Source organism: Natator depressus, chromosome 3 (genome assembly GCF_965152275.1).
Source record: "Natator depressus isolate rNatDep1 chromosome 3, rNatDep2.hap1, whole genome shotgun sequence".
Classification (NCBI taxonomy): domain Eukaryota; kingdom Metazoa; phylum Chordata; order Testudines; family Cheloniidae; genus Natator; species Natator depressus.
The window spans coordinates 128,522,125-128,534,674 of NC_134236.1; the positions used below are offsets into that span (position 1 = coordinate 128,522,125).

The 12,550-nt window shown below is 40.2% G+C and overlaps 1 protein-coding gene across 1 annotated transcript in view; it reads right to left on the bottom strand.

The window, feature by feature from the left end:
- Positions 1–2,628: 2,628 nt before the first annotated feature.
- The window catches only part of THBS2 (thrombospondin 2), a 45,395-nt gene continuing 35,473 nt past the window's right edge, over positions 2,629–12,550 (bottom strand). Inside the window, exons 18-22 of the mRNA XM_074948787.1 lie at positions 11,550–11,777; positions 10,109–10,380; positions 7,992–8,089; positions 6,909–7,048; positions 2,629–4,896 (exon numbers count right to left, since the gene is read on the bottom strand). Of these exons, the coding sequence (XP_074804888.1) occupies positions 4,889–4,896; positions 6,909–7,048; positions 7,992–8,089; positions 10,109–10,380; positions 11,550–11,777 (746 nt within the window). The 3' untranslated portion in view covers positions 2,629–4,888. The remainder of the gene's footprint in view (positions 4,897–6,908; positions 7,049–7,991; positions 8,090–10,108; positions 10,381–11,549; positions 11,778–12,550) is intronic.

The following is a 12,550-nucleotide window of genomic DNA, read 5'->3' on the forward strand; positions in this document are numbered from 1 at the left end:
CATCTCCTTCCAGTAGCTTTATAAAGAACAAATTGGTTTGGGAAGGAAACAATTCAGAACTGACATGATAGAGGTACATATTATTTACCCTCTCTCATAAGGCAAGAAAAAAAGGCCATCCAATGAAAGAAAAAGGTAATACATTTACAACTGAGAAGAGAAAATATGTATTTTATGTCATGCATGCTCAAACTGTGGGACTCACTGTTAGAGTTTACTGGGGCCAAGAAGTGGCATTCAAATAAATTAGACACCAACAGGAATAATAAGACTATCTGCAATTATATTAGCTTGCTAAAGTAAACAACACTCATGCTTCAGGACACAAGCCAACCACTAGCCTTTAATGCATGCAGCTAGGAAGAACATTTCCCCCATAGGCATGTTAATGTATAATTTTTAATCATATGGATTTTACACCTTCCGCTGAAGCATTTGATTTTGGCCCCTATCAAGAGACAGGATACTGGATCAGATGGCCTTTTGGTTTGAGTGGTTCTATGCTCCTTTTGTTTCAAGGTCTCCCTTCCTGCTCTACAGGGGTGGTCCCCTCCATATTGTGAACAAATCTCTGCCAAGTTATTACATAGTTATTTATTTTTCAAATGGCTTTGTAGAGCAGATGTTCCCATGTGAGCATTAGCTCTTCTTTTACTTACATTTGCTGTGCAAATTGAACACTGAACCTAACCCAGATCCCATTGAAGTCAATGGCAAAACTCCCACTGAGTTCACCAAGATCAGGATTTGGCTCACTGACTTACATTCTGCTGCCCCAGAATGAAACTAGCAAGCAGTAGACATCAGGGGTGCTGGAACAATTTATATAGTGGGGGTGCTGAGAGCCATTGAACCAAACTGTAAACCCTGGATATGAGGGAAACCACTTCAAGTCAGGGGGTGAGGCAACACCACCATCATCCCTAGTTCCAGCACCTATGGTGGACACAGATGTTAACATTACTTATGCTACTTTCCAGGCTGTTTAACATGAGAGTTCACAGGTCTGACTCTTGCTTTTGTCTTCCTCATAGATGAAAACCCTTGTAGCTATTTTAACCTGGTGGTGCTGGACAAACCTTTAAAGATTCAGCAGCTCAGTTCAGATAAACACTCTAAAATTCAGAGGCCTAGCTGAAGCTTATCTAAAATAGCTAAACTGCTACAAAATTGGACTGGAAATCTAGTCACAACGTGCTTTCATGGGATTTTCAGTAGTGATTGGTTTGGTTGGTCCAGAAATAATAATACATGGCACTTACATAGCACTTTTCACCCACAGATCTCAAAGCACTTTACAATGGAGGGCAAATTTGATCATTCCTGTTCTATATACGGGGCAACCGAGGCCCAGGGACTGTAAGTGATGTGTGACATTGGACAAAACAAATCAGTGGCAGAACCAGAACTCAGGTCTACTCACTGGCCCACTGCTCCCTACACTGAAGAAACAGTCTGCCTTTTGGTCTCTTTCAACACTTCTCTTTCCATTTCCATCTTGAAGAAAGAAGTTCAGAGGCTGCAAAAATTAAATTGCTTTTTTTTTTTCAAACGTTAACCAAATGTTTCTGAACTTCAAGATCCTCAGTTCTAATTGAGCTAGACGTATGAAGAAAGGTCAGAGTATGTTATTGTTTTATATGAACGCATTAACTGGGAGCAGTACCTTCTATTCAGGCATTTTCATCCCTATTTTCTTCAGAGACCCTGTATTTTTGCCATGCTGTTATTAGACTTTTCCTTTCTCCGAGGCTATGTGCCACAGTATATCAAAAGAAGCCTTTGCCTCTGCAGCCCAAACGGCAGTCAAAGCTAGTGATAGATAACTCTCCGCAAGCCTGGAGATCGGAATCAGTTCAGATATGCTTTCAAAAGATTTGGGGGTTTTATCAAAAGATTCTATGGCTTTCCTGTGTGACGTTTCTCGTACTTCAGATCTTATCTGGAAGTGTCACCCAAAAAAACCTTTTGTTTCCTATCCGCATTGGAACACCAAATTGGAAAGGCACATGAAAATTAAAGTTGGGGGTGTGCAAGCCTATTCAGAAATTTAAAGAAAGGTTTGGTTCAGGTTCATTTCGCAAAGTGTGCGAAGTTTTGGCATGATGGGTGTTCTTGTTTTCTCTAAAACAATTCACCTGCCCCCATCTCCAAATGATTGCAGCTCATCGTCTGGCAAAGCATTGTTGTGTTGTTTTGAGAATTTTTTCTCATTTTTTGTGCTCATTCCTGAAACCCTTGATTGTGTGGGTAATCTTTATTCACACTAATATATCCCACTGACTTCAATAGTATGTGTGGGAGTAAGGATTATAGGATCAGCCTATACATCTGTTCAATTACGCTGGCCAAGATCCAGTGCAGAAACCTGTGCATTTGTCTGGCAATGACAAGAAGCAGGAGTGAATTTCTCAATTATAGTGTCAGAAATAAAACAACTTTGGGTGGTTCACCAGAGATTAAATGGCTCAAGTGGAATTATGGCTCCTGTCAATGAGCCCAGGAAGCCTGCTGTTACATCCTTAAAATATACTCAATGATTTGTAACTAACCAGCAGATCTGTTTGACTATGAAATGATTTTTAACCAAGCAACAGGTTTGTTTAGGTACCAGAGAGTTTCAGGGCATGGTAGCGCTTTCTTTCTTTTTTAAGAAACATTTTTAACTATAAAAAAGGTAAAGAGATTTTTTTTATAAAACCTTTTTACAGTTTATTTCCTATCATTAATTGTTAAAATATAAAAAATGATCTAACTAAATGAAGCAGGATGTTAAATGGTGAATTTTGACTGTGTAAACAAATAAATAATTATTTACAATCTTTGGCAAAACAAAGTGAAGTTTCATTGATCTCATTCTCTCCCTCCTTTTCTCTCTCACAGGCACACACACACTTGCAAAGAAAAAAGGAAAAGAAAAAAGAAAATCTTCATAAATAATTTACATAGAATAGGAAAATTATGGTACAATCTAAATATTAACATCTTCATCCCCACACTGATGTCTTGCTTTCACAAAACCAAACCAAAAAACCCTACACATCCATCACAATCATTACATTTAATGAAGTCTCCCCACTTTCTCACTGGGACTTGGGGATACAATTTGAAACAACAAAATATGAATTGCAACAAATTCAAAAAACCTCATAAGGAGGATTTTTTAAAGGGTTTGTTCATATGAAGAGACTGTAAAATGTGCAACTGTGAATTCTTTCTAATGAATATAGCAGTAAAATCTATTTAAAAGGAAAAAAAGAGCTGAGTCAACATTTGGCTCACCATGCCCTATGATAAGGCAAGAGATACTGTATTATTCCCTTAGTAAACCTCATCTGCGATTAAAATTACACCAGCACGAGTTTTTTTTGTGAACAAAGCTCATACATCTTAAACAAAACAAAAAAGTGTTAAATACTTGCATACTATTGTATAACTGAATAACTGTTGTATCTGGTTAGAATAAACACTGGTATCCCTTCAGCATTATTTAAAAAATAAAACAGTTCTATATACAGCAGACATAGGTAACAATACAAAATACTAAAATTAGGATAACAGTATATATATTAAGGTTCCATTTATAAATTCCTCATTATTATTTATTTAATCATGTGCTACTTTAGAGCATGCTGGATTGTCATGACATAAAACCGCATGTTTAAACAAGTGTGTACATTGCTACAATGATAGCTTCATGGTGTGATACGCTTTAACAGATTGTTCTAGCATTATTTGTTAATGCATTACTAATGCACTGTATGACATGCTTTAAAAATAAATTATCAGAGAAGGTAGCAGTATGTGTAATCATGAGAAATATTAACAAAATATTTATAACTGGAACCTTAATTTCTGAATTACCAAATTAGGTAATGGTAGCGTGGCTACCTTTTCATAACTCTAGATCAGGATGTCAAAGTGCTTTTTGCAGCAGAGATGGGAAAGTGATGCAGGTTCAACTTGTTCCAGATGGTCGTGAAATATGTTTATGAAGAGGAAATGCAAAATAAGATGTACACTGGCCAACTGGAAACCCTTTTATAAAAGCCACAGTGGATGGCCTTAAGTGCTTAACTGAATTGTTATGCTTTCTTATGTTGATGTTTAAGTTCTGGTTCAATTGTATTTGTCCTGATTTAAGTCCACACAAATAACATGCATTGTTATTTCTAGTGAGACATTATTTGAAACTAAAAATCTGAAGTTTCAGCAACTTCTAATCTTAAAAGGTATTTTTGAAAGAGTTAGTAAAAGCATCTTTATCAGCTGAAAGATCTTTTTGCATCAAGCCATCTTCATATTATGTGGCCTTCACTTTATTCTCCAATGGCTTCTTCATTATTAGGCTAGATATTGTTGGTGTTGTCCCTTTGTTATTTTACCGAAATTAGGCTCAGAGGTTTTGTGTTACTGAGGTCCAGCCCTGATCGGAGCAAGGGAAGTGTCAACCCTAGGCATAAAAAAGTGGTTTTTACACTTTTTTTTCCCCACTTGTTTAAGACAATGGATGATACTCATCCCCTTTTTCTCCATATATATATAAATACATTAAGTAATTACACTTTATATGTAAACGTCATTCCTTTGTAAAAAAACAAACAAACAAGTCTTGCTAAGTTTTCACTCTACAAAAATGTTCTAATGTATCAATCTGCTTTTGCTTCAGTGGTGGGTTGGACGCTCACATTAGTCCTTGTTTTCAGAAGGCACTTGAGCGTAGGATTGGCTGAGCACTCTTGGCAGCAGGGAGGTACAAGGTCAGTTGAACAGAAGGCCGGAGGAGGAGGAGGTACACAGAAAGAGATGTTGGGAGTACCAGGATGTACTGAGGTGTCTAGGTTGCACAGCATCTACAGTACTTTGCTGGTAATGCAGCAACCATAGCTCAGAAATCTAAAGCAAAAGAGAAACCGATATTAATTGGTGCAGAGGCATATTTGGTTTGGAACCAGTAAAAATGGAACAAGAGCTCAAATGTGCTACAGTAAAGGGAAGCAGCCTGAGTAATACAAAGATAACTTTTCCTGTTCTGAGTTCATTTTCTTATAAATGTGAAAATATAGTACTATTTAAAACATTGTGGATGGTTTCATTATATTTAAAAAAAATTGGAGAATGCATGAATCACCATATTTGGAGGTTTTTAAGAATAGGTTAGGCAAACACCTGTGAGGAATGGTCTAGTTCTTACTTAGTCCTGCCTTGAGTCCAGGGGCAAGATGACCTATTGAGGTCCCCTCCAGTCCTACACTTCCATAAAATGATAATTGAAAATATCCACTGAATCCTTAATGCCTCCTTAAAGAAGGGCTATCCATAAATCTGCAAGTGCATGAGTAACCCACTGCTGAATACATGTTACAAGTCCTGCTCTGATCAACAGAGGATATAAGTTGTTACTTCTCCCAGATAGGTAACATTGGCTCTTTAGCTCAAGCTGTAGCAGTTTATACTTTTAGCTCTAGAGATTCCCTGCTTCAGTCCCTGTGTGTCAGGCATGAAGGTAACCATCACACATGCAACACGCACTAATGCGCTGGGTATGCACACACAGTTCCAAACAAATATCTCCCTCAGATAATTCCATCTTCTTTTTCCAGGCCGATTGTATTAAGCATGTGTTTGTGATTATTCAGATTTACATTAAGACTAGTGGGATCCAAGCTATTTTAATGAATCAGTGTCTAAATTATGCTGTGGTCCCTTCCGGCTTTGGAACATGTCTTCTGGCTGAAACTCATCAGGACTATTGCTATATGTTATACAGTCATGCCCTGATTCGGGAAAGCAGTTAAGCACATGCTTAAGTCCATGTTTCAGGACAGCATGTTGATCAACTCAAAATAAACTCCCTCTTGTTTCATTCATAGTGAAGAATTGATTGAGTTATTTCAGAATGGATTGACGGATTAAGGATTCCATTCAACAACTGGAAGATACTTTCTATTTCCATCATTTCTCCCTAGTGCAGTGGTTTTCAAACTTTTTTTCTGGAGACCCAGTTGAAGAAAATTGTTGATGCCCGAGATGCAATGGAGCTGGGGATGAAGGGTTTGCGGTGTGAGAGGGGCTCAGAGCTGGGGTAGAGGGTAGAGGTGTGGGGGTGAGGGCTACGGGGTGGGGCTGGGAATGAGGGGTTCAGGGTGTGGGAGGGGGCTCTGTGCTGCGGCAGGGGGTTGGGGTGCAGGAAGAGGTCAGGGCTCTGGGCTGGGGGTGCAGGGTCTGGGGTGGGGCCAGGGATGAGGGGTTTGGGGTACAGTAGGGGCTCTGGGTTTGCGGGGGGCTCAGGGCTGGAGCAGGGGATTGGGACACGGGCTTACCTTGGGCGGCTCCCAGTCAGCAGCACAACAGGGGTGCAGAGGCAGGCTTCCTGCCTGTCCTGGCATTGAGGACCATGCTGCACCCCGGAAGCAGCCAGCAGCAGGTCTGGCTCCTAGATGGAGGCACGCAAGCGGCTCTGTGCGGCTCTCGCCTGCAGGCACTGCCCCCCTCAGCTCCCTTTGGCCATTTGCTGGACAATGGGAGTGTGGAGCCGGTGCTCGGGGTGGGGGCAGCGCATGGAGCCCAGTGGAACCCCCCGTCTAGGAGCCGGACCTGCTGCTGGCCACTTCTGGGGTGCAGCGCAGTGTCAGAAAAGGTAGGGACTAGCCTGCCTCAGCCAGGCAGCACCACCGATGGGACTTCTAACGGCCCAGTCAGCAGTGCTGACCAGAGCCACCACAACCCAGTGCCTTCCATGCTCTGACCCAGTTCTGGGTCGCGACCCACGGTTTGAAAACCACTGCCCTAGTGCATACATTTTATGTGCACTGGCCTCTTTCAAATAGTTCTGTTTATCTGGGAGACTGAAGTAATTGAGGCATACGTAAAACTTTCATAATTGCCTAGTTCACTGAAAAACTAACCTCTGCATTCATATTTGAGGTCAGAGAAGTAGACCATTTCTTGAGAGAAGACAAAAAGACCTAATCGTCCACCAGCATAGGTCTTATCATAGATTGGTCCAGAGTCTACCATGACCTGTTTTCCTTCATATACTAAAACTCTGGAAAGAAAGACATATTTTGGGTTAGTATCGTGAATCAACAGAACATTCCAAGGTTGGACATGTAATAACAGCTGTCAGGTGATGATATGATGTTGAATTCTAATGCTAGATGCCATGTAGTACAACTTCATTACATGGGTCATTCCTCTGTTGTACCTCCCCCGAGTCTGGCTGGTAGTCATAGCCCATTTATTGGAAGCCCTGGTGCTGTTCCATGAATAATTTTATGAACATCATCTGCAAAGAATTTCCCAAATCCTTGTGTTATTACAACTATGTCTTCTGGACTGTCAAGAAGGAGTGTTACGTTCTTAATGTTGATTAGCCACAAGCCTCTTTATGCTCAGAGGTTAGCTTGAGAAATATACACATAATTTAATTGACTCACAGTAAGTCTGTTACCTCCTCACAAATAAATATACTTTAATGACTATTCAAAAACCTAGCTAATTTTTCTTTTTCTATTAGAATTCCCAGTAGGATGAAAGAGCTTCACGGACAAGGACCACAGGACCTGCCACATTAGATTAGGGCAATGGGCCCACTAGAGCAGTATCCTGTCTGACAGTGGCCAGTACCAGCTGCTTCAGAGGAAAGTGCAAGAAACACCATAGTGAGTGCGCAACTGTGAAATAACCTGCCCATAACAGGAGTATCTTTCTATACGTTATTTAGTAAGAATTCAAGATATTTTTATTTAATAATATTTAGTTTATGTAAATACTGAACAGTCCTAATGAAATTGAACACATATGATGTGTGTGTGAGGAGAGAGAGAGGTTATTTAAAATCCAATAAAATGTTCCAAAAATAGAGAGACACTCTGCCATGAATGAATCATCAGCACTGGAATTAACAAACAAACCATTAAAAGCCACTACTTCATTCGAAGCGAAAGCTATATTACTAGGAAATTTGTAGGCACTGAAACACTTCTTACTTTATTAATCCTGTTTTAGGCCTGTGAATCAACTGCCACCTGTAGGCAGTATAATCTTTCCAGCCAACATTCTTGGGGTCATGCCACAAGGTACGTACCTACAATAGGAATACAAATGCTTCATTAGAAACAGTTTGTACTAAGGCAACTGGATATCTGATCACAGCTTATTTTCTTTGTATCATCAAACTAAAAATCACTTTAAAATTTAGTGACACTGAACTACAGTCCCCGCACACTCTGATCACCTATATTAAGTCACATGAAAATTGCCATCTTCAGTTATACATCAGTTACCCTCAAACAAGTAGATTAATTCACAGATTCATAGAGTTTAAGGCCAGAAGGGACAATTCGATCTTCTAGTTTGACCTCCTGTATATCCCAGGCCATAAAATTTCAACCAGTTACCTCTGTATTGAGCCCAATAACTTGTGTTAAAGAATATCTTCTGCTAAAGAATATCTTTCCAGAAAAATGTGAAGATATTAGAGATGGAGAATCCACCACTTCCCTTGCTAGTTTGTTCCACCCTCAATGTAAAAAAATTATACCTAATTTCTAATTTGAATTTGTCTGGCTTCAACTTCAAGCCATTGGTTCTTGTTAGGCCTCTCTCTGCTAGATTAAAGAATCGTTTAGTGCATAGAATTCCCCCCTCCCCACACACACACACACACACCCACCCCTTCCCCAGGAAGGTATTAGACACTGTAATCAAGTCACCTCTTAGTCTTCTCTTGGATAAATTAAACAGGTCTCTCCCTGCAAGGCATTTTATTTATTACTCAAAGCATTTTTTGGCTCTTTACTTCACCCTCTCTAATTTTTTAGTATCCTTTTTAAAATATGGGCACTAGAACTGGATGCAGCATTCCAGAACGGGTCTCACCAATGCTGCATATGGATGTAACCTCCCTCCTCCTACTCGGTATTCCCCTGTTTATACATCCAAGGAGCACATGAGCTCTTTTTGTCACAGCATCACACTAAGAGCTCACGTTCAGTTGCTTGTCCACTCTGAGCCCTACATCTTTTTCAGAATCACTGCTTCCCAGGATACAGTTGCCATTCTGTAGGTATGGCCTAGATTTTGTTTGTAATGGGCCCAGCTTATCCAGTGATCTAGATCACGCTATATGACTGGCATATCTTCATCATTATTTACCTCTCTGGCAAGCTTTGTGTCATCCAAAAATTTTATCAGCAGTAATTTTATATTTATTTCCAGACCACTTGATGAAAATGTTGATAATTGATGAAAAAGTGCAAGGAAGGTAAAGGGGAGTGGAGACCTGGGAATATATTTTGTCTTTGAGTTCTGTACATGTTCAGACACACACACACTCTCACACAACATTCACCCTACAGAACTGATCCTGCTACACTTACCTATGTGAGTAGCTATATTGAAAGAAATGGGACTAATCAGCTGAGTACGGGCTACTGCAAGACTGACCCAATATTTATTGTACATTGTTTCAAATCTCTGGCACAATAAAACTCTCCAGGAAGACCCAGACCCTGGAATGAACTGTATGCAGTTGGATCCCTGTGCTTGTGTGGTGCCCCACTGACTTCAATGGACTTCCTTAGGGTCACAAGGGCCACCGTGTGAAGTTATTGCAAGATCGGGATCTACATGGGAGTTTGCGGCAAACTTTCTGAACACAGCCACATTCAGAAATATAAACATCAGATATATGTGATGCCCCAAAGGTGGGTGTTTAAACACCCATCTGAAGAGAATAAAGCCCATGAAGGGCTTTTAGAAGTAGTGTAACAAGAATACTATCTCCAAGCTGGAAGAATGACCTGTACTCCTTGTCCTTTGATTTTGCAGGTTCTTTTTAACTACTTTGCACATTCTCTTTTATCTATGTATATTTTGCATTACTTTGAAAACAGTACAAATAAATCAGAACAAAACCATCTAAAAAGACTGGCAATTTTATCCAAAAATTAAAATAACATTGAAAAGTCATTTACCATTTTCCCTACTCTTATTGGCATACTGAGCCTCAATGCCCTTTTTTAATTGGTAACCGTTTTTTGTGTCAGCCCCCTTTTTACAATATTCGTCACTCCTCAGTGGTATGAAGACTTGATTCTCTTACCTGTCCAGGTGTGTTTCCAGTGTGCCAGAGAGCATTTCTCAAGTGCTCACCAGCGCCAGTCGTAGAGTTCACTACTTTGAGTGATACCCCTGAATAACCATAAGCCCTGGTGGGCTTGTCCTCCCAGTAGGTCTGTGTGACTTGCTTCCACATCAGGACATAAAATCGACTGCTGGACTGATAACCAAACACAAACCCGGCATAATCGTCATCACGGTCTGTGTTAACGTAGAATGTGCCACTGAAGTCAACAGAGGTGAACTCATCAAAACCTGGTAGGGGATTAAATGTGCAAGATATTCAGTTCCTCCATGTGTTGCAAATTCAGAATGCTTGAAAGCAGACTGTTATACCATTTCTGTTGCTTTGGGCTTTCTAGTTTGTTTGGTGTGGGAGTCTTTTTGTGGGGGGGGCAGGGTTGAGAGAGCGAGAGAGAATGAACTCATATGTACTGTTTATATAGTACTTATATATCTGTTCTGTCTCATTCCTTAAACTGGGATGAGGATAAGATGATATCATCCTCTCTTTGTACCTTTGTTTCTGAGTACTCTTTGCATTTCTCTGTCCCTTTCCCTTTTGTAATACCGCTGTTACAGAAACAACATGACTTGATAGCCCTTTTAAACAAAAAACTAAGATTTATAGTGTCTTACATTAGGATCCCTTACTGTACCAATTGGGAGCAAGGAGGAAGCATTTGGCAGGAAGAAAAACTAATGTGCTGTATGTTTGCAAGCCTGCCTCAGTCCTGATTTATTCAGATCAGTGAAACAGCTATGTTCCCTCTTACCTATCAGAATTAACTCTATAAAAATGCATGTGGGGGTTATTGTAGGTAGGTCTAACATATAGCAGCTGACATTCCAAAATGAAATGGAATCAAGTAGCTCAATAGGCTTTTCTCTCATATGCAACCTCAATACAGAATGCTTTTTCTTCATCAGCTGAGCAGAGAGTTGTGCCAACAGCAACAGGAAAAAACTCTGACAGGTATATACACGCAGGTACTCTCAGACACTCAGGATATACATTCCCGTTTGAGTAAATGAACCAATCCATGCTATGTTGGGCTTCTATATGAAAAGAGAAACAAGACTATGCAGTTGTTTGATGTGCTACACCAAGTATAACAGAAGTGTGGTCTAGCAGCTTGAACACTCAGGTCACTATGAAAAATTCAGAGTCCTAATCCCAGCTCCGACAGTGATTCTGTGTATTTTAAACCCTCTGTCTCATTCTCCCTATCGGTAAAATGGGAATAATTATACTTACCTACCTAATGGGGTATTGAAGAGAGTGCTGTAGTTAAAGTAAAGTGCTTTGAAGATAAACAGCACTATATCTATCCTAAGGTCTGGGGCTGTGCATTATTCTGTATGTGTTTGAGCCAGCACTGTTCCAAAGAATCCAGATAATTCTTTTCTCTTTTGATACTCACCTACTGCTATGCCAGGATCAGAGTTGGCAGTCTGCACCAGTTCTTTACCCTGGTGGCGAATAACCCAGTTGGGGTCAATTTGAGCTGTTCCCTTTGGATCCAGGGGGACCATCTGGAACTTCCTGAAGTCAGTTTCACTGATGTCAATATTTTCGGGGCACACGTCATAAATATCTGGGACACTGTCATTGTCAAAATCGTCTTTGCAGATATCACCTCTGCCATCACCTACAAGCAGAACACATACACAGGCAAAAATTGTTAGCATTGTGTACCTCTCTCCTTCTCTATTTATATAAGTCAACAGCTGTTCACATAGGAATTACTACACTGGAAGAGACCAGTAGCCTATGTAGTGTGCCATCCTGCCACCAACAAGGACTTGTTGCAGACATAAAATGCAGATGCAGACGTAAAATGTCTTTAGTGCACTTGATCACCATTGTATTCTTCAACCACAGGCTTTCCGACGGAAAGAAGGAGAATGAACCTTAGGAAACAAATCAAAGACTTTCTGCAGTTCAGCTTGGTGGGAAAATGGTTCCACATTCCACTGTCTGACAGCCAAGTAGAACTCCAAATTCTGACCAGCTGTGCACTCCTGCACTTGTTTATCTCAACATTTAAGATAAAAAACTATGCATTTCCAGCTTTATTCCCTTTGCCAATATCAAAGAAGCAATTCTTGAATCTATATGAGGATTTTAATTATTCAGTGCATATGTTGCTGAAGTTCCCAGTGGTCCTGACTGCTGACAGAGTTGATTTTGTTTCAAACGATATTGAAAGCATTTGTCCAACAAGCCATGTCGTCCACAAACTCTATCCACATCTGCAACTTAAAATTGTGTGGCTCACATGAACATCTTTTGGTTTTAGTTATAGTCTGGCTTTTGCCAAAGTTGAACAAGATTTATTCTGCCGTTGATGATGATGATGAGCTAGGCAACCTGTACTATTGATTCTGTGGGATAGTCTTCACAGAAGTGCATTCACACATA